Genomic DNA, 20,936 nt, shown 5'->3' on the forward strand with positions numbered 1-20,936 from the left:
TCTGGGCCCTGGGTTTCTGGTTTCTGGGCCCTGGGTTTCTGGGCTCTGGGTTTCTGGGTCCTGGGTAGGTGTGGGTTTTTGTTTTTGTTTTTGTCTTTGTTTCTCTCTCAGAAAAAAATACAAACTGTCAAAACAAACAATTTGATTACTGAATACAGTAATCAAATTGTTTGTTTTGATGCTTTGTAATTTTTTTTCTTAAAGTAATCTCTAACTTGCAGGTACTTGAAAAAGTCCCACAGTTGCAACTGAACAGCAAGACCCCCGCACATTTCTCCAATTGTAATTTCAGCAGCCTAAACCACAGCTTAACTGAAAATAGGGTCCACTGGTTTAATCCATTATAACTAAGTTAGCACACAAGAACTACAAATAGTCACACACACAAAAGGCAATAAAGAGTATTTAATGAAATCAGTAAATGTACATCAACAGAGGTTAAACAGTCTCTCGCTAAGGCAGGACCAGGTACTTTACCCAGTCCACGCAAGAAAAGCGTTTTGGGTCAATCCTTTGTTTCTCCAGAGGTCTCGGTTTGTTCCTGCGGGCAAAGTGAGACTTCAGTTGCTGGCACTAAAGTTTAAGTCTGGCTTAGCAGTAGGAAGGTTAAAAAGTAAGGTCTTTTACCTCAGAAGAAGTTCTTTTGTTGCGAGGTTGAGAAGAGAGGATTCAGACAAAGGGCAGCCATGCAGTCCGGTCTAGGACGGACAGAGAAATGGGTATAGCACATGTTAGGCAAGAGAACAATACAGACAAAGGAGAATACAAACTTGTAGAATATTGCGCTCGGTCAAACTCTTGCAGGTTCTTCTGTGCAGAGGTTAAGAGACAGACAAAGGGTTTAGTCATTGCACATGAGAACTAAATTGTGCCAAGCAGGAATTTCAAAAAAGAGTCACTTGCCTCTTGTGGTTCTTTTGGTCCAAGGGTGAGAAGAGAGGATTCAGACAAAGGGCAGCCATGTGGCATGCAGCAAGAGAACAATATGGACAAAGGAGAATACAAACTTGTAGAAAATTGGGCATAGCGTCCTGGTGTCCTAGCTCGGTCAAACTCTTGCAGGTTCTTCTGTGCAGAGGTTAAGAGAAAAGACAGACAAAGGGTTTAGTCCTGGCACATGAGAACTAAATTGTGCCAAGCAGGAATTTCAAAAAAGATAGTCACTTGCGTAACTAAGGCTGAAGCCTTAGAAGTTGTTTGCGCAGGTTCTTTTGGTCCAAGGGTGAGAAGAAAGGATTCAGACAAAGAGCAGCCATGAGGTTTGGTTCAGGATTGAAGGACTCTGAAAGACAGGCAAATGTTTGTAGCACATGTCAGGCACATGGTATCAAGAGAATGCAGGAAAAAACAAGACAAACCTGGAGAAAATCCGGCAGCACTTGTGGCATAGCCCCGTGCCCTCGCCCTTTTCCTCAGACGCTCATTTTGCGAAGACCGAAGTTTGCTAAGACAGTTCTTTGCATAGATCTGTCTTTGCAAAATGAGCGTCTGAGCAACAATGCCGTCTATGCGCAACCTGACTGCCGCTTCCGCTGTCGCTCCACAAACTGCCGGCTTATGTGCCGGCAACTGCACCTGAACTCGCCCCGGACTGATTGCTCAACAGCTGACCGTGCTTGTTCCAGATTGCACAACAGCTGACCGCACCTCTTCCAGATTGCACACCGGCCAATCGCAGTGCTCGCCTTGACAACGAGCCACTGCCAATCACTAATCGCAGCAGGTGTGACTTACCTTCCTGTCCTCTAGTTCACAGCTTGTTCTGCTACTCTTTCATGCCACCTCATGCAATGTTTTATGAGCCAACGCCACCGCAAGCAACATAGCTTCTTCAGTTGTACTATGTGCAATGACAATAAAGTTGAATTTCATCTAAGCCACTTTTTTCAACATATACTGTGATGTATTTTTAGAGCATACTATGACATTTTTTTCAACATACTGTAGTATGACCTCCGCCGAGGCAAATTTAATGTACGTCGCTGTCTTTTTCATAACGTACTATACGATGACTTGTATGGTGATAAACAAGTACTCTTTTCTAGAGTCTATGAGTAGGAGGACTCACCGGCATCCTGTCGCTGTATATGATGGTGTTGAGACGATGAGCTACAGTGAGCGCGGTGCATTCTCTGAACTTGTCCCGGATGGTTCTCTGGATCGGCTCTTCTGTCCTGTAGAGACGCGTCGTAGATGTTAAATAAATCCACAAGTAAAATGAATAAAGACTTTGATAAGAACATTACACTTTTGATGGTGAAAAAAATAAAAGGTCACATTGTGTGCAGTTCTGGTGCAGTATGCATCATTTTTCCCCTGCCGGTGAGGCGAGTTGTGTCAGCGGTACCTGGGGTCCGCGTTGGCCGTGGCCTCGTCGATGACCGGGATGCGGTTCTTCTTGAGGACGGCTGTGGACAGACGCGCCGGCTGCTGGAGCTCTTCCTCGTGGAGTCTGTAAAGAACACTGGGTCCTGGAAAACAGGGGAGAGGGAGGACTTTAATGTAGTTGAGTCTCCAGCTATTTTAACCTTTGGAATTGGTCAATTGTTTTGGGCTCAGGTTAATAGCCCTTATTCTGAAATAGGCCACAGCAAAGCAGTGTAGCAGAGAGGAGAAACAGACGTGCCGTGAGAGCCAAATCCCATCTGATCTTTACTGAACGCTACTTAATTACTAAAATGTATTTCCTATTTATTTCGGCCACATTAACGTTATCTTGCGCCTTTGAACTCGCAAACTCTGTTTGTAATTTGTTATAAAATTAAAACAATCGTCAATGATGCATTTTCCAATCCAGAGGAGAGATCTCTCTTTTGGCCTGTCGTCAAAGAGACCCGGCTCTTAGCGACAGTGGCGTAGAGAACAAACCGGTCCAAAATGTGGTTCTGCTTCAGTTTAGTCGATGCAGACAATGATTGTTGCCAAAACAGCGACAAGTTTTTTGCTTGTAAGGGCGGAAAAACAAGATATCTGTCAAAAACATCGAGCCAAAGCGTATCAGATACAGGTGGAGAAATGTACCGTTTTCAACAGACGTTTTCCTTCATCCCTAGTTGCCCAATTCACCCTCACATTATAGTTTATAATAGTGATTTGTTCAAAACATGACCGCTTCTTATACTAGAAATATTTTTTACTATTTTACATTTTAATTATCACATTATCAGTGATTTGTTCTAAACAATACTGTTGCAGTTGCTACTCGAATGTTAATGTATATACATTATTTATGACAAAATAAAGCAATGTTAATCCTGTTATTAATTTCTTTCATTTTTTCTCTAAAAACAAGAAAAACAACTGTTCAGAGTACCGTTAAAGTACCAGATCAATAAGCAGTATTGGCAAGAGTAGTAAGTACCATTAAAATCTAAAGATACCTATCAATATTAATACTCAATTGATTGATTGATTGATTGATTCATATTGAATCAACCTTTAGGTAAATATAAGAATCGGAACCAAAACAACTTGATCGGGACGTCCCCAGATTGTTTCCTCTGCGTGTGTGCGTTTTAACAGCCAATAAGAGGAGGTGAGTTGATGTCTACCTGAGGAATGATGGACATCTTCTGGCGCGGGTCGTGGAGGCCGATCTCAGAGGTCAGAACCCCGTCGATGTAGATCTTCCCCTGAGGTTCTGCCAAGCGGAACAGAGCTGAGACCAGAGAGCTTTTCCCAGCACCGGTTCACCCCACAATACCAACCTGAAGCACAGGAGAGAAGAATCTGGTTTAATGTATTAGTTTAGGTTGAACGTGATGAATTCAGTCCTCTGAAGACTAAAGACAGCTGACCTTCTCTTTGGGTCGGAACATTGCTTTCAGGTTCTGCAGCACCGTCGCCGCCGTAGGAGAAGCTGACCCGGTCGAAGGTCACCGGGCCTTTGCTGGGCCAATCGGGAGGAGGACGCTTCTGGGTTTCCCAGTGTGCTTCGCTCTCCAGTTCAGTGTACTCCACCACTCTCTCCACTGACATCATCTGAAGACAAGAAGGAGACAGGTTACTAATGTGACCGGGAGGTCAAACCAAAGCCGTGAGATGTCGACAGTTTGACAACATCTGTTTTATTTAATAAGATACAGTTTGTTCATCTCAGAGTTTTGCTTTACATACAGTGCCTTCAGAAAGTATTCAGACCCCTTCACTTTTTTCACATTTTCATATGTTGCAGCTTTATGCTAAAATCCATAAAATTATTTTTGTCCCTCATCAATTTTAGAAATGTCTTAAAAAGAAAAAACTGAAATATCACATTGACATAAGTATTCAGACTCAAGCTATTACACTTGAAATTTAGCTCAGGTGCCTCCCATTTCCCTCGATCATCTTTGAGATGTTTCTCCACCTTGACTGGAGTCCACCTGTAGTAAATTCAATTGATTGGACATGATTTGGAAAGGCACACACCTGTCTACATAAGGTGTCACAGCTGACAACGCATATCAAAGCAAAAACCAAACCATGAGGTCAAAGGAACCGCCTACAGAGCTCAGAGACAGGATTGTGTCGAGGCACAGATCTGCAGAAGGCTACAAAAAAATTCTGCTGCATTGAAGGTCCCCGAGAGCACGGTGGCCTCCATAATTCTTAAATGGATGAAGTTTGGAACAACCGGGACTCTCGCTAGAGCTGGCCGCCCAGCCAAACTGAGCATCGGGGAAGAAGGGCCTTGCTAAGAGAGGTGACCGAAAACCCGATGGTCACTCTGGCTGAGCTCCAGAGATCCTGTGTGGAGATGGGAGAAACTTCCAGTAGGACAACCGTCACTGCAACGCTTCACCGATCTGGGCTTTATGGCAGAGTGGCCAGACGGACATTAAAGCCCTCTTGGAGATTGCAAGGACACTCAGACTGTGAGAAACAAGATTCTCTGGTCTGATGAAACCAAGATTGAACTGTTTGGCCTCAATTCTAAGCGTTATGTCTGGAGAAAACCAGGCACTGCTCATCACCTGCCCAATACCATCCTAGGTGAAGCATGGTGGTGGCAGCATCATGCTTTGGGGGTGTTTTTCAGCGGCAGGGACTGGTGAGGGAAAGCTGTACGGCGCAAAGTACATAGATATTCTTAATGAAAACCTGGTCCAGAGCGCTCAGGACCTCAGACTGGGCCGAAGGTTCGCCTTCCAACAGGACAATGACCCTAAGCACACAGCCAAGACAACACAGGAGTGGCTTAGGGACAACTTTGTCAATGTCCTTGAGTGGCCCAGCCAGAGCCCTGACTTGAACCCAATCAAACATCTCTGGAGAGACCTGAAGATGAGTCTCCACCGACAGTTCCCATCCAACCTGACAGAGCTTGAGAGGATCTGCAGAGAAGAATGGCAGAAACTCCCCAAATCCAGGTGTGCAAAGCTTGTCGCGTCATACCCGAGAAGACTTGATGCTGTAATTGCTGCCAAAGGTGCTTCGACTAAGTACTGAGTAAAGGGTCTAAATACTTATGTCAATGTGATATTTCAGTTTTTCCTTTTTAATAAATTTGCAAAAATTTCTAAAACTCTGTTTCCACTTTGTTATTAGGGTGTATTGCATTTAGATTGATGAGGAGAAAAAGTAATTTTATCGATTTTAGCGTAAGGCTGCAACATAACAAAATGTGAAAAAAGTGAAGGGGTCTGAATACTTTCTGAAATCACTGTATCTAGGTCAAGGGACCCCTTTGAAAATGGCCATGCCCGTTTTTCCTCGCCAAAATTTTAATATGGAGCATTATTTACAATTCTTCCCAAAATCTAACATGACATGGATTCCTTAGGTTTTCTAGTTTCATATGATACCAGTATCACTCTAGCTTTAAAACTGAGCAGCTACAACCTCTGAAAGACACAATAGCCATCAGATTGTTAAGAGATTAATAGTTTATATAATAAAAGTTTGATACTTGGTGTCTGTGTATCGATACAATATTGCCACGCAAAATACCGCAATACTATACTGTATTCATTATGCCCCCACCCCTACTAAATAATGCGCTTCATAAATCCTTCAGCTACAAATACAAGTTGTAAATAAAGTCAAAGACAAAAGGAATATCTTACCAGGTCCTCCACCTCTGCACTCTGCCTGAACCCGCCACTGGAACAAACGGAGCCGGCATCCATCTCTAACAGAAAAAGGAAAAACACATTTCAGGACACTATTCTCTCTTTTATCACAACAATTAATGTCTCGTATTTGAACGTGTCTGACTCTGGTGATATCAGAAAAGATACTGTGGTGGACAGCAGTACAAAGCCTGTGTTTAAAGGGATAGTTTGGGTGTTTTGAAGTGGGCTTGTATGAGATACACAGTCGGTGTATTACCTACAGTAGATGACAGTCAGCACACCCCCAGTTTGGAGTCGCAGACAGGAGCACAGAACCAAAGTGGACAGGGGCAGCAGCAAAATGTATTTTAGGTTCACCGAAAAAAATCAATATCAATTTAAGTATGCGCTACATATAGAATATTTTTGCCAGTTTACCCTGAGGTGAGACAGTTATACAGTCTATGTTTGCATATTGGAACTGAAGCCGTTATCTATGCTCTCACCAAAGCAACCAGACTCCTTTGACAAAAACAGTAATTTTACCCTCACAGAACACGGGAGCTGCTGGTCTACCGCTGCCTCGATCGGTTAGTTTGTTTGTTATTGTGTGACTTTGGTGAGTTCGGATTCACCAAAGTCACACAATAATTCCTAAATGTGGTGTCAAAATTATTAATAAGACAATGTATAAGAAATTCATCTCAGAACGTTTTTTGGAGGATGTCAGGAATGTAAACTGGGCCGATGTGTATGCTACACAGGAGCCTGAGGCTTCTTTACATATTTTTATGAACATCTTTATGAGGATTGTCGACGACCGTGCTCCCGTGAAGAAGTATACCGCCAAATCCAGACCAGCTCCATGGTTGAATGACTCTTTAAAAGACCTTATGAAACAGAGAGACAAAGCCAAATCAGCAAAGTCAGGATCTGTGGAAGACAGACTAAAATATTGTCAATTGAGAAACCGAGTGACCAAACAGAATAAAAGAATGAAAAAGGAATATTATAAAAATAAAATAAATGCAGTGAAACTACATGGTAAAGAACTCTGGAGAACCTTGAATGAAATAATGGGGAGAAATAAAACTGGGAGCCCTTCTTTTGTTCAGTCGGATGGCAGGTTTTTGACTAAACCATTTGACATAGCCAATTATTTTAATGATTACTTTGTGAATAAGGTCGATGCACTAAGGCAGAATATGAGCAGCATGGATTCCAATACTCTCAAACTTATAAGTAACAATATAATAATTAACAAAAGTTGTTCATTTCAGTTTAACAGTGTGGATGAGAGTGAAGTAAGGAAATTGTTAAAAGCCCTTCCTGATTATGGCTCCGTAGGCACCGATAAGCTGGACAGTAAGGTACTTTGTCTCTCAGCCGACTACATTTCTAGTCCCATATGTCATATATTAAATAAATGTCTAATGGAAGGTATATATCCTAGTATTTGGAAAGAAGGAGAGAATAGTCCATTCACAAATACAAGATTACTTTGACTGTACACTAGATTTCAACATGCTTACAGACATCACTACTCCACTTGTTCTGCACTAACGCAAATGACAGACGACTGGCTAAAAGAGATAGATAATTCTAGGATAACAGGTGCAGTGTTACTGGATTTCAGCGCGGCATTTCATGTCATAGATCATGACCTTTTAATTAATAAACTACAACGTTATGGATTTAGATCAAGTGCAATCACATTTATGAAGAATTATCTTTTATGCAGAACACAAAGGGCGTATTACAATGGCAGCATGTCTAACAGTAAAGGGCTTAACTGTGGCCTGCCACAGGGCAGCTGTCTTGGACCTCTCCTGTACTCCATCTTCACAAATGACTTGCCATCTGTATTGCATAAAGCTAGTATACAAATGTACGGCGATGATTCCACACTGTATTACGCAGCAAATACAAGCGGCGAACTAGACCGAGTTCTATCTTTAGACCTAAACTTGGTCTATGATTGGATAAAACAAAATAAGTTGGTACTAAATATCTCAAAAACCAAATCCATTATTTTTGGATCTAGTCATAAGCTGTCATCTATGCCCACAATGAATCTCTACTTGGACAGTGAACCTATACAGCAGGTGGATAAGGTCACATTACTGGGACTAACTATAGACAATCAGCTGTCATGGGTCGAGCACATAGAAACAATTGTCAGGAAAATGGGAAATGGTATCTCCGTGGCAAAAAAATGCCTTCCGTATGTTCCGGCACACGTTCTGGGACAAGTAGTTAAATCTTTAAGTTTAAGCCACCTGGACTATTGCTCACCTGTATGGTCTTCTGCACCGAAAAGCATACTGCGGAAACTACAAATTGCCCAAAACAAGACTTGTGTTACACTGCCCCATGAGAACGAACACAGACAGCATGCATCATAAACTGTCATGGTTACCAGTAGAGAAAAGACTTGCCTTAAGCACAGCGACGTTCTTTAGTAACAGCATTTATTCTACTAAACCCGAGTTTTTATACAGTCAAATTACCAGATGCAGGGACGTTCACAGTCATTTCACTAGAACAGCAGGTGATGGCCAAATCATTTTAACTCTAAAAAACTAATGCCTTAAAAAAGACGGTCATTTACCGTGCCATCGCTCACTGGAATAGCAGCCCTCTTCACATCCGTCAATCCTCTAACAAATCCTCATTCAAATACCATCTAAGAATACATTACTTAAACAGCTGATCGATAGTCCAGTGTTGGTCATGTATGGTTTTCTTTGTTCCTTTTCCCTGATGATGGGCCTTGAGGCTAAACAAAAATTGTGGAACATTTGTGTATGAATTTGAAATCTGAAATTTATATATGTTTGAAAATTTTAGTGTTATTGGTGTAACACAAATGTGATGTTGTATATAGTATGTATGTGATAAATTAATGTACATGATTTCAGACCCCAGGAAGACTAGCTGGTGCCATTGGTATCAGCTAATAGGGATCCTTTTTAGATAAATAAATAAATAAACACAAACAAATTAATTGATCGAGGCAGCGGTAGACCAGCGGCTCCCGTATTCAGCAAGGTAAAATTACAGGTTTTTTCTATGGACTCTGGTGGCTTTGACTAGAGCATAGATGGATACAACGGCTTCAGTTCCCCATCAGAAAGGGGCTGTCTGACGGTAAGGTTAAGTGGTGAAAATATTCTTAATAGAGCGTACACTTAAACTGATATTTATTTTAGGTTTTGCTGCCCCCGTCCACAACAGTACATTGCTTTGCTCCCATGCTGATGCTCCTGTCTGCTTCTCAAAACTGGAGGCGTGCTGACCATCATCTACTGTAGGTAATACACTGGCTGTAGATAAGTACCTCATACAACCCCACTTCAAAACACCTGAACTATCCCTTTAATGTTAAAAAAGGTAAGTAAACAGGTAGACCATATCATGGCTATTTTTTTTTTACATACTATTCTATTACTTTTTATGGGTTTTTTTGCCACATACTATACTATGTTTTTTTATAATTTCTTTTTGGCATACTATACCATGACTTTTTTCTTTTTTTACATTTTTTGGACATACTGTAGTAGGACTATTTTATTAAAATACTATACTATGACTTTTTTATGATTTCTTCCGACATACTATACTATATATATATGTATATATATATATATATATATATATATATATATATACATACATACACACACATTTTCCCTGTTTTTTGTTTTTTTTAAATTGGGTGCCGTCCTAAATTAAATAATTGAATTGAATATAAGGGTGAATTGTTATTGCTGACTGTCATCACTCTCCTCCGTTTATGATTCATAATTTTGAGTTATTAATTATAGATCCATATTTTTATATTAAGTAATGATTGATTACTAATCCGCTCTGTGCAATAACGCTACATGACATACTATGACCTTTATGATGATTATCAAGAACTCTTTTCTAGAATCTATGAGTAAGAGGACTCACCAGTATCCTGTCGCTGTCTATGATGGTGTTGAGACGACGAGGGATCAGCTCATCTGTCCTGCAGAGACACGTTATAGATGTTAAAGAAATGCATTTTACTACCTGAGCCATGAGTAAAATGAATAAAGTCTTTGATAAGAACAATACACTTTTGTTGGCGTGATCTTGGCATGACCCCCCTCCGATCCTTCTGGTTACACCGTCTGCATTCATACAGAAGAAGACGAAGACGTGGATGAAGTCAGCGAAGGATGAACTCAGTCATCCTCAGAAGACTCTGCACTCTTCTGGGGAGAAAAGAAGAGAAGGAAGACATGAGATTTGCATCTCATTCACAAACATCTGAGCCTAAAACAACAACTATGATTACAGTTATAAAATAACTTCTACAAGTGTACTATGATAACACTATGATCATTTTAACCTGAGTAAAGTTTCATTAAGTACCATGAAAATCTATACTATGTACTATGACATTTTAAATTTAAAATCATAGTATAGTATGTCGAAAAAAAAGTCATAGTATAGTATGTCGAAAAAAGTCATACTATAGTATGTTGAAAAAACGTCATAGTATAGTATGTCGAAAAAAACGTCATAGTATAGTATGTTGAAAAAAAGTCATAGTATAGTATGTCGAAAAAAAAGTCATAGTATAGTATGTCGAAAAAAGTCATAGTATAGTATGTCGAAAAAAACGTCATAGTATAGTATGTTGAAAAAACATCATAGTATAGTATGTCGAAAAAAACGTCATACTATAGTATGTTGAAAAAACGTCATAGTATAGTATGTCGAAAAAAACATAGTATAGTATGTCGAAAAAAACGTCATAGTATAGTATGTTGAAAAAAAGTCATAGAATAGTATGTCGAAAAAAAAGTCATAGTATAGTATGTCGAAAAAAAACGTCATAGTATAGTATGTTGAAAAAAACGTCATAGTATAGTATGTTGAAAAAACGTCATAGTATAGTATGTCGAAAAAAACGTCATAGTATAGTTTGTCGAAAAAAACGTCATACTATAGTATGTTGAAAAAATGTCATAGTATAGTATGTCGAAAAAAACGTCATAGTATAGTATGTCGAAAAAAACGTCATAGTATAGTATGTTGAAAAAAAGTCATAGTATAGTATGTCGAAAAAAACGTCATAGTATAGTATGTCGAAAAAAACGTCATAGTATAGTATGTCGAAAAAAAAGTCATACTATAGTATGTCGAAAAAAACGTCATAGTATAGTATGTCGAAAAAAAAGTCATACTATAGTATGTTGAAAAAAACGTCATAGTATAGTATGTCGAAAAAAACGTCATAGTATAGTATGTTGAAAAAAAGTCATAGTATAGTATGTCGAAAAAAACGTCATAGTATAGTATGTCGAAAAAAAAGTCATACTATAGTATGTTGAAAAAAACGTCATAGTATAGTATGTCGAAAAAAACGTCATACTATAGTATGTCGAAAAAAACGTCATAGTATAGTATGTCGAAAAAAACGTCATAGTATAGTATGTCGAAAAAAAGTCATAGTATAGTATGTCGAAAAAAAGTCATAGTATAGTATGTTGAAAAAAACGTCATAGTATAGTATGTCGAAAAAAACGTCATAGTATAGTATGTCGAAAAAAACGTCATAGTATAGTATGTCGAAAAAAAGTCATAGTATAGTATGTCGAAAAAAGTCATACTATAGTATGTTGAAAAAAAGTCATAGTATAGTATATCGAAAAAAACGTCATAGTATAGTATGTCGAAAAAAACGTCATAGTATAGTATGTTGAAAAAAACGTCATAGTATAGTATGTTGAAAAAAACGTCATAGTATAGTATGTCGAAAAAAAAGTCATAGTATAGTATGTCGAAAAAAACGTCATAGTATAGTATGTTGAAAAAAAGTCATAGTATAGTATGTCGAAAAAAAGTCATAGTATAGTATATTCATTTTAAAAATGTCATACTATAGTATGTCGAAAAAATGTTCGTCACCATCTCGTGTCACTCAGTGTAGAGGCTAGAGGAGGAGGCATGTTCGCCTAGATGTTCACCTATTCTGACATCCTTCCTCTGTAAACATCGACTCAGTGGCTGTAAAACATCACCAGTCCTCTCCTCACCCTCCCGTCATGTGCATGGACATGTTAAGCCGAACTCCCCAACTGAACGGCGCCCTGGGCAGTCGGTGGTGGCAGCAGTCGACAGGTAATAGGGATTGAGAGCTGCATGCATCAAAACTAATTACCTTAAATAGCCCCAGTCTCAGGCTTATTTTTCCAGTCCATGTCTCTCCAATTTGACAGCTGGCAAAGGTAGCTGCAGCAGTGAGGTGCTGCGTGAGACTTTTCATCCCATTAATTAATTGTAGGGGAACTAAACCGTGAAAGGCTACAGACGGGAACTTTAGTAGCAACTCTCTTGGCGGGTGTGGTATGACAGCCACCGAGGGGAAGTACACATTAATAACGCCAGGTGCAAAAAGGAAACTAAAAAAACAATGTACTGCATCAGTTTTGGGTGGTTTAACTTTATTTGAGGCCGAGCTGAACATGAAGCTATCAAAGAATTCCATCAAATACTTTTAATAAAGTGGATAAAAGCTGCTTGTTTTTAAGTCAGAAAATGGTTTTGTTTGAAGAACAGGAAAGAAGAAATCACTATAAAGGGGACAAAAAAGGCAAAATATTAGCCTAAAAGAGAAAAAGGAAAGAAGGGGTGCTCTGTGCTCAAATGATTTGGAATCAGATACTACAACCTTGTTAGCATCGAAGCTTATTTCCATATTAACGACCCCTTCAGAACCTTCAAAGTAATGAATAATTGACAACAAATGAAATGTTTTGATTGTCGTCAGCGCCTGGCGTGTTTAATGTTTCATATGTTGGTTCTGAGCTAATTATGGAGATGGCACATTCGTCAGAAATATGTCCCCCTCACAACCCCTGCGACCCTCCCACCGTCCTCCACAGATGCCCGTGTGTTTCCAGACAGGAGAGGGAGGGGGGGACAACTACAGGCCCAGTTGTAATTACCAGTGCTTACAGGCATTGTTTGGCCACAGAAACACCAGATATTACAACCTCTGAGGAAGGAGGCTGGACACAATTCAACTTCAAAGTAAAATTCATATTACTTTGATTTTAAAGATACTAATGAAATTCACAGGTGGTCCATAACTGACAAACATCGAGGTATCCTCTCAAATGGACCACCAGGAAAAAGGAAAAAGTCATAGTATAGTATGTCATAAAATGGTCTTCGCATAACAGTCATAGTATGTTATAAAAAGTCTAGAATAGTATGTCGTAAAAAAAGTCATAGTATAGTATGTCGTAAAAAAGTCATAGTATAGTATGTCGTGAAAAAATCATGGTATAGTATGTCATAAAAAAGTCATGGTATAGTATGTCGTAAAAAAATCATAGTATAGTATGTCGTAAAAAGTCATAGTATAGTATGTCGTAAAAAGTCATGGTATAGTATGTCGTGAAAAAGTATTAGTATTGTATGTCGTAAAAAGTCATAGTATAGTATGTCGTAAAAAGTCATGGTATAGTATGTCATAAAAAAATCATAGTATAGTATGTCGTAAAAAGTCATGGTATAGTATGTCGTGAAAAAGTATTAGTATAGTATGTCGTAAAAAAGTATTAGTATTGTATGTCGTAAAAAGTCATAGTATAGTATGTCGTAAAAAGTCATGGTATAGTATGTCGTAAAAAGTCATGGTATAGTATGTCGTAAAAAGTCATGGTATAGTATGTCATAAAAAAATCATAGTATAGTATGTCGTAAAAAGTCATAGTATAGTATGTCGTGAAAAAGTCATGGTATAGTATGTCGTAAAAAAGTATTAGTATTGTATGTCATAAAAAATAACTTTTCTATTTAAAAATTAATTAGATTTTAAAGATACGAATCAAATTCCCAAATGGTCCATACCTGACAAACATGGAGGTATCCTCTCACATGGACCACCAGGAAAAAGGAAACGAGGCCGACCAAAGATCCCGTGGCGAAGAACGACGGAGGCTGAGCTGCTGGAGATGGGTCTCTCACGGGGCGATGCACTTTGGACTTCTTGCGTCTTCGTTGCCTCAGAAAGTCAACATGGTTTGCTGTTGGTCAACGAGACAAACTCACATGTCAAAGCTCATCAGACTTGATCTCCATCTATCCTTTAATTTCTGAGCTAAACTTTTCAGAAGCAGTTAGTTGTTGATGAACTTTTTTTGGCCGCCCGCTCGTCTCTCTGATGCACCTTGACAAGACGACAGACAAACCGGGGCTGACAGAGGTCATGTGTGTCAGACAGAGAGACAGCTGGAGCGTGTGTGGGTGCTATATTTGGTTGTGTTTGTGTGTACTACAAGTGTTTGTTTGTGTGAGTTTAAGTATTTATCTATACACTTTCCTCTGCGTGTGTCTGTGTGTATGTGTGTGTTTGCAGTTGTCATGGTCCAGTCAGGTCGGAGTATCCTGAAGACACTGTCAGGCAGGATTGATTTTCTCTTTCCCGATCCGTGGAAGCATTCCTGTAACACAGCTGACCCCCCGAGTTGCGTTACCTTGTCATTTTGCGACACGGATCAAAGTGAAGACGAGCTGGAAATAGCCGCGCACGGCGACCTTGAACTCTGAGGAGGCGGAGGAGTGACAGGAGCTCTGAAACACACACATTCACACAGGTTCAAGCATATACAGAGGATTATATTTAACTAATATTAGAGATATCGCTCACTTTCAAATAATCCAATAAAGTTTCATAAGCCGAAAGGTTCTCAAGTTACGCAGGAGCCAAGTCAGGTATGTTTTTGTTATTTCATCTTTCTACAAAATACACCAGAAATAAATACTGACAGAAACAACCTTACTGAATACTAACACAATATTTGCTCTGGAGACCTTCACATCTAAACATTTGAACCAGCAGGCAGATTTAGAAACACACGTGCATGAATGTGTTGAAAAAAAACATGCAAAATGCTGCAAAAAACAGGTTTAGAAGAAATAAACAGGATTTCTTGTTTTGATGCCGTGCAGCTTTAAAATCATTTATTGTAACTTCCTGCCAGCAGCCAGTAGAGGGCAGAACAGCACCAGGAAACACATGAATCCATCTCAACCAGCAGCAGCAGCATCATCCAAACACTAATTCAATCCTGAGTCACAAACACACACATGACCTTTAACCCTGACCAGGTAGAGTTAACAGCTAAAAGGTCTGGGTCATTCCCTTTTACATATTTAACTGACTGAGCGAAGACGATCATTTGACAGATTGTTTCCTACAATAATCCTGAAGATAACAGCCTCTCATATCACATACTGACTGAAGAAAATCTGACTTGTGAGTCCTGATCTTAAAGGTTTTAGCTGCTAAACCAAAACAAATGATTAATATTCTCCCCAAAAAAGCTCAATTTGAACCATAAAAAGCCTGATTTCTTTTCTTTGCTTGCCTTAATTTGATAAAAATGTTGAAACAAGAGTCAAGTCTGAGTAAAAGTAAGGACCTTTTCTCTTCGTCACTGTATTGAATAAATTATTCTAAGGTCATATTAAGCTAAACTAAAAATCATCTATGTTATGTTTTTTTATTATTATTATTTTGTCTATTCAAATGATTTTCTTTGCAGCCTGTTTTTTATCCTGTCAACACTATTATTAAATAATAATCATTACAAAAAGGTCACATACAATATGAAAACCTGGCCTCAACCCTATCCATTACCTTTGGGATGAACTGGAACAAACCAGAAAAGATCAGGCTGTTATAGCAACACCAGGAATGAGATGCTCAACAATCACAAACGGCTGCAACGTTTGGGTGTCCACACACTTTTGGCCATCTGCACTACTGCACACACACCTCTACACACAACGAACAGCGATGTCCGTCTGAGAATAACTTATAATTAATGTTGAATATCTTTGTTTCATGGGATATTTTGGGATTTATAAATTATTATTATAACACTCATATATAAAAAGAAAAACCCCAAATTAAGCATTCAAATACTGATTTGGAGGTCGATATTACCATGGCAACGGTCGAAGCGTCGAAGCATTCGGGTCAGACGTTTTGTTCAGGAAGACAATCTCCCCAAGTGAACACCACTTTTATGATTTTTGACAATTTCCAGAAGTAAACGTTAACGTTAGGCTATAAACGAGCTACACCACGGTCGCAAGATTAAATGCAACAATTAACAAGAACGCAGTTTAAAGTTGCACTTTTAAAACTTGAATTTAATGGCGGTTTCAATCAATTACCATTGAGCTCAAATATGTTGCAAAAAGGGCGAGCGCTGAAAAATGTTTTTACATTTTTATTTGTATTAAATCATTAGCAACAGCTGCTAACACAAGAGACTTGATACGCCTCCTTTATTTTGCTTAAATTAACCAGCCTAAAGCTGAAATCGCGTCACAACACGTGGGTCATTTTGAGCGATTGTTGCATTGTAGTCTTTTTTGCATTTTATACTTTTCTGAGACCATGTTCCACCCGTGAAATGAGCCCTTCACAAGACTGAATAGGCATACCTGAAGGATCCAAAGAGCACCTGTACTGTATGTGATTACCACAAAGACCCAGCAGCGTTTATACTCCCATTGTCTTCCTGAAATCTTACATTTTAACCCCTTAAAACTCCGCCGGCGAGCCCGGCTGCTATTCTGTCTTTCAGAGGTTGTTGCGGGCTGAGTTCCCTTTACGTCTGATATACCCACTTTCTGATAACATTAGGCTATAAATGAACTACACCACGGTTGCACGAGTATACACGACGAGGCGGTAAAGAAGGACGAGTCGGCGTGATGACGTTTAGTCGTCTCATTTAGCCACTAGGACACATAAAGGCTTCAAAATACACAAGTGGGGCATTTATTGATGTATTTTATGTCATCTTTTTTTATTTTATATTCAGCTTGTGTTAACCACAGACCTTATTTCAGGCATCTCACTAAAAACCCATTCAAAAAACCCACTGACTTCCAGACGTGGGAACCGGATGTGCTACAATGCAAATTCCTTTCTGGGGTTTAGAACTCTATAGTCTCATTTCACAATCCAACTGAATTGTCTCTCTCCAGATCAGGTGATCACACTACGCTGGGAGTCGTGTCATCTGGTCCACCACCCTCCTCTTATCAACACACACACACACACACACACACACACACACACACACGCACAGAGCGAGTGAGAGAGTGCTGAGGCCCAGCTGGGCGAGCTAGCTGCTCTCTCTCTCTCTCTCAGAGCTATTTGGTTGGTTATGGATCCCTGAGGGACGCCACTGCCTCCTGTGAGCATAGGATCCATGCCAGGCCCTCGGTTGAACCATGTGTGTGTGTGTGTGTGTGTGTGTGTGTGCGTGTGTGTGTGTGTGTGTGTGAGACAGATACTCTGGCTGGCACTTTCCCAAACATGCGCCAAAAGACAACACAGTGAAGATGTGTGTGTGGCTTCTGTTGAGATGTTTAAGGTATTTAAAGAATCCTGAAATTAATCATCTTGCGATTTGTCAACATCCTCCAGAAGAAGCTGCTGTTTCAAAGTTGGACCGATAATAAATGAACAGGTTTCAAAACTCAGGACCAATCCTGAAAGTTAGTATTTCTACATCTGAAAATGACAGTCGACTGAAAAAAAATCAATATTTTTAATTATTTCAAACATCAACTTTGAGGTTAAATAAAAGAAAACTATGTTGTTTGTCGTAATCTGACGCGATTGATATAAACACCATCTTTTTGCTGAATTTCATTTATAATTAAAACATATAAAATCATGTTTTGACTTTTCAAAGCATCGTTTCCATGGAACTTATTCAGTAGCGAGACTCGCTGCCTTTAAATCAATCAATTAGAAAACAACCTCCACTATTTGACAGCATCTTTTAGGTTTTTCAGACTGTTTGACCGAGCTGGAACCTGAATCATATTATTATTATTATTATTATTATTATTAGTTACATTCGACCACAGATGACTGGTATATGTACATTTACTCAATCACTGTACTTTAGTACAACTTTGAGGTAGAAGTTTTATATTTTATTCTACTTTACACTTTTACTCCAATCTAACTGAGAGGGAACTATTGTGATTTTTACACTACATTTATTTCATTTATTTATATATTTATATATTTATGTACTTTGCTATGCATACGGAGCATCTTTGGTACAAAACTTTCCAATCTGATTTTAAATTATTTAAAGTATAACACAACGCTGCAGATTAAACTACCAAAACGCACATAAAGTACAACAGAAATTGCTTTCACGTTAGTGCATGATTAAAAATAAACCCAATAATATAGAATGTAATAATAAACAGTATGATAGTTGCTTTTAAGCACTTTTACTTGCAATGTAGTATTTTTACAATGCGTTAATATTTGTACATCACTATCTGATATTTAATAAAAGCCATTATCAGCTCTCTAATCCTAGTTTATTTACATTTTTATTAAGTTATCATTCATTATTACTTACTGATTTATTGCCTTCACTCAACAGTTGTTCTTTTTCTCTTATAAAGCACCAAATATCTCTAGTAGATGCAACACTTTTTATTATTTTTTTGTTAATTTTACATTTTCTTGTTGTTTTTTTGTTGTTTTTTTTAACTTGTTGCTGTATGCACTTTAATGTGAATTTAATTGACTTGTCATTGACAAGGTAGGCGCTTCTCTCGAGAATAAAATCAACGTAAGCAGTATAGTTTCTCTGTTTTACTTTTGTCGTCAAATGCTTCGGTTTAAAGCTGTTTTTCATATTTCCTAAAAAGTCGACACATTTGGAGTTATACGGTGTTCCCTCCAGAGCAGATCCTGTGTGTTTTGGCATTCGGACCTCTTCTCCTCCCTTTACATATTTCTTCACTTTCCCACAGAACAAACCTGACAGACTCGGATGCAAATGCTGTTGTTCATCCCCGTTTTAATTGTGTGTCGATCCTGCAGCTTTGGCGTTTTGCATATGTAATAAAACTACTTTTCTTTTCACCCTCTGAGCTCTTAGTTTCAGTTTCTGCCTCGCCTTTTCTGGCTCCAACAACTTTGTTCCATTTCTCATTCTCTGGCATAATTACGGCTTTATAGCATTCTCCACTGCTCGGGCATGCTGTAGATATTTCTCTCCCCCCTTCCTTTTTTTGTCTTTTTTGGTTTGGCTCTCATTAATAATTCACAGAGAGAGAATGGGAAATTTTAGTGCAATTTGCAGCTGCTGAATCCCAGTTATTGTTTTGCAGGGTGTTGCACAGAGAGAGAAAACCTCGGACGGAGGCTTTGTAGTCCTGAATGTAATTTGGCTGCGTCTCTCTGACAGGCCACACATCATTAGGGGGGTGAAGGAGATGTGGGGGGGTAACGGCTACGTCCAGCCAGTCAAACACACTGTCCTCATCTGTCGCTCCAAACCCCAGACGCTCTGTGTTTCCGTAATGCTTTTAGATGCTGTTTGTTCATATTTATGCCTCATAACTATCTATGTTTTATTCCGTTTGTTTGCATTCGACCAGGCAGTTGCTGAATTATTCAGAGCGGGCCGAGCGGCTTCGAAAAGATGACAAAGACGACGGGAAACTTTTGGCCGCTTTTCTTTCAGAATGCGAGACCAGACGCTTGTTGAAAGAGGAACACGTTTTTGTAGGGCATCCTGTTGGCTGCGTGGTTAAGAAACATACACTATAGGTGTAACTACATGACATACCGCTCTCTCAGCCCCATGTGTCCTGGGTGTCTCCAAACTGTCAACTAGCTCATAAACGTGAATAATAAAAGTGAAAAATGTAATGTTTTCAGATGCACATTTTTGCAAAAATATGTTCCCAATCCGGAAATAGCAAAAATATAAAATGTAATGAGTCAAAATGTGCGTGGCTATAAACCAACAGCTATCTGCATGTCGGATGTTTAAACTACAAAGAGAGCTTGTTTCTGAAATGAGCACTTTTCAAGAAGAGAATAATAAAGTAGAGCTGCATCGACTGGCCGATAATCGATTAAGTCATTTTTCAAAGCAAAAATGCAAAACAATTTGACGGCTGCAGGCTCTGAAATCTGAGAATTTGCTGCTTTTCATTGTCTTTTATTATAATAAAACGATTCTCTTTGGATTTTGGACTGATGGTTGGAAAAAGCAAGACATTTAATGAGATTACTGCGGGCTGTAGGAAACTGTGAGCGGCATTTTACACTGTTTTCTAATGTTTTTCCAGACAATGATTAATGATCAATTGATTCATTTATTAATGGAGAAAAAAACCTGCAAATTAATAATTACTGACAATAATCAGTGGTTGTAACCTTAGAGAAGGAAACGGAAAAGGAAACTTTAATTTCCAAACAATTAACAAGAAAGCAGTTTAAAGTTGCACTTTTAAAACCGGTTCAAATCGGACACACATTTCTGTGATGAGCTGATTTTAAAAAGGAGCACTTTTTCAGCAGACCTGAGTTCAGTTTTTACAAATATTAATCTGCAAATACCTAAAACGTGAATTCTACCCAGTGAATCTTCACTTTTACGCTACAAAACGGAAGCTATTCTAAGTTTTCAGATGTAGAATAACTTCACTGTACATTTAAGTCCTTAAATTAAATCTTAACCTTTTCTTACCCACCTCCACTCGAGTCCTGTTTGCCTGCTGATTTCTTGTGCCAGGATATTCCTCTCAACTTTAGATACCTGTGAAGAGAACAAACTTGACATCAGACAGTTTTACACACTCAAATGTATTCTAGCTGTTATATATCCATATTTATATGATTCTAATGTTTTTGCATCGGTTTTCTGCGCAGGATTCAACATTAAACATTTCTTCTATACCTTCATCTTTTGCATACAACTTATTGAACTAATTCCTCCATCTTTCCTCATAAAAATTGTTTATCTTGTGTAGCTTGCCAGTAAAACTGGTTGTGATTTGCAT

General features: G+C 38.8%; 1 protein-coding gene and 2 long non-coding RNA genes across 3 annotated transcripts in view; 1 reads left to right on the forward strand and 2 right to left on the reverse strand.

Annotated features, from left to right (window-relative positions):
* Positions 1–793: 793 nt before the first annotated feature.
* LOC119483671 lies at positions 794–3,687 on the forward strand. The gene is made up of 5 exons (XR_005205768.1): positions 794–812; positions 1,194–1,259; positions 2,062–3,035; positions 3,080–3,353; positions 3,443–3,687. It is a non-coding gene; the product is annotated as an uncharacterized LOC119483671 (long non-coding RNA).
* Positions 2,157–10,048, reverse strand: LOC119483670 (multidrug resistance-associated protein 4-like). Its single transcript, XM_037762031.1, has 7 exons — positions 9,993–10,048; positions 6,048–6,112; positions 3,798–3,981; positions 3,694–3,707; positions 3,552–3,643; positions 2,348–2,471; positions 2,157–2,174 (listed from the first exon to the last, which is right to left on the reverse strand). Exons 2-5 carry the CDS (start codon positions 6,108–6,110, stop codon positions 3,605–3,607), a joined length of 300 nt encoding a protein of 99 aa, XP_037617959.1. The 5' UTR covers positions 6,111–6,112; positions 9,993–10,048; the 3' UTR covers positions 2,157–2,174; positions 2,348–2,471; positions 3,552–3,604.
* Positions 10,049–12,515: 2,467 nt separating this feature from the next.
* Positions 12,516–20,936, reverse strand: part of LOC119483672 — a 77,163-nt gene continuing 68,742 nt past the window's right edge. Inside the window, exons 6-9 of the long non-coding RNA XR_005205770.1 lie at positions 20,628–20,692; positions 14,558–14,654; positions 13,932–14,107; positions 12,516–12,646 (exon numbers count right to left, since the gene is read on the reverse strand). This is a non-coding gene — a long non-coding RNA (uncharacterized LOC119483672). The remainder of the gene's footprint in view (positions 12,647–13,931; positions 14,108–14,557; positions 14,655–20,627; positions 20,693–20,936) is intronic.

Source organism: Sebastes umbrosus, chromosome 24 (assembly GCF_015220745.1).
Source record: "Sebastes umbrosus isolate fSebUmb1 chromosome 24, fSebUmb1.pri, whole genome shotgun sequence".
Classification (NCBI taxonomy): domain Eukaryota; kingdom Metazoa; phylum Chordata; class Actinopteri; order Perciformes; family Sebastidae; genus Sebastes; species Sebastes umbrosus.

Coding starts and splice junctions, on each gene's coding strand:
- LOC119483670 (XM_037762031.1), bottom strand. CDS start 6,110: ATGGATGCCGGCTCCGTTTGTTCCAGTGGCGGGTTCAGGCAGAGTGCA. Junction 3,982..6,047: donor GTGCAGAGGTGGAGGACCTG/GTAAGATATTCC, acceptor TCTTGTCTTCAG/ATGATGTCAGTGGAGAGAGT.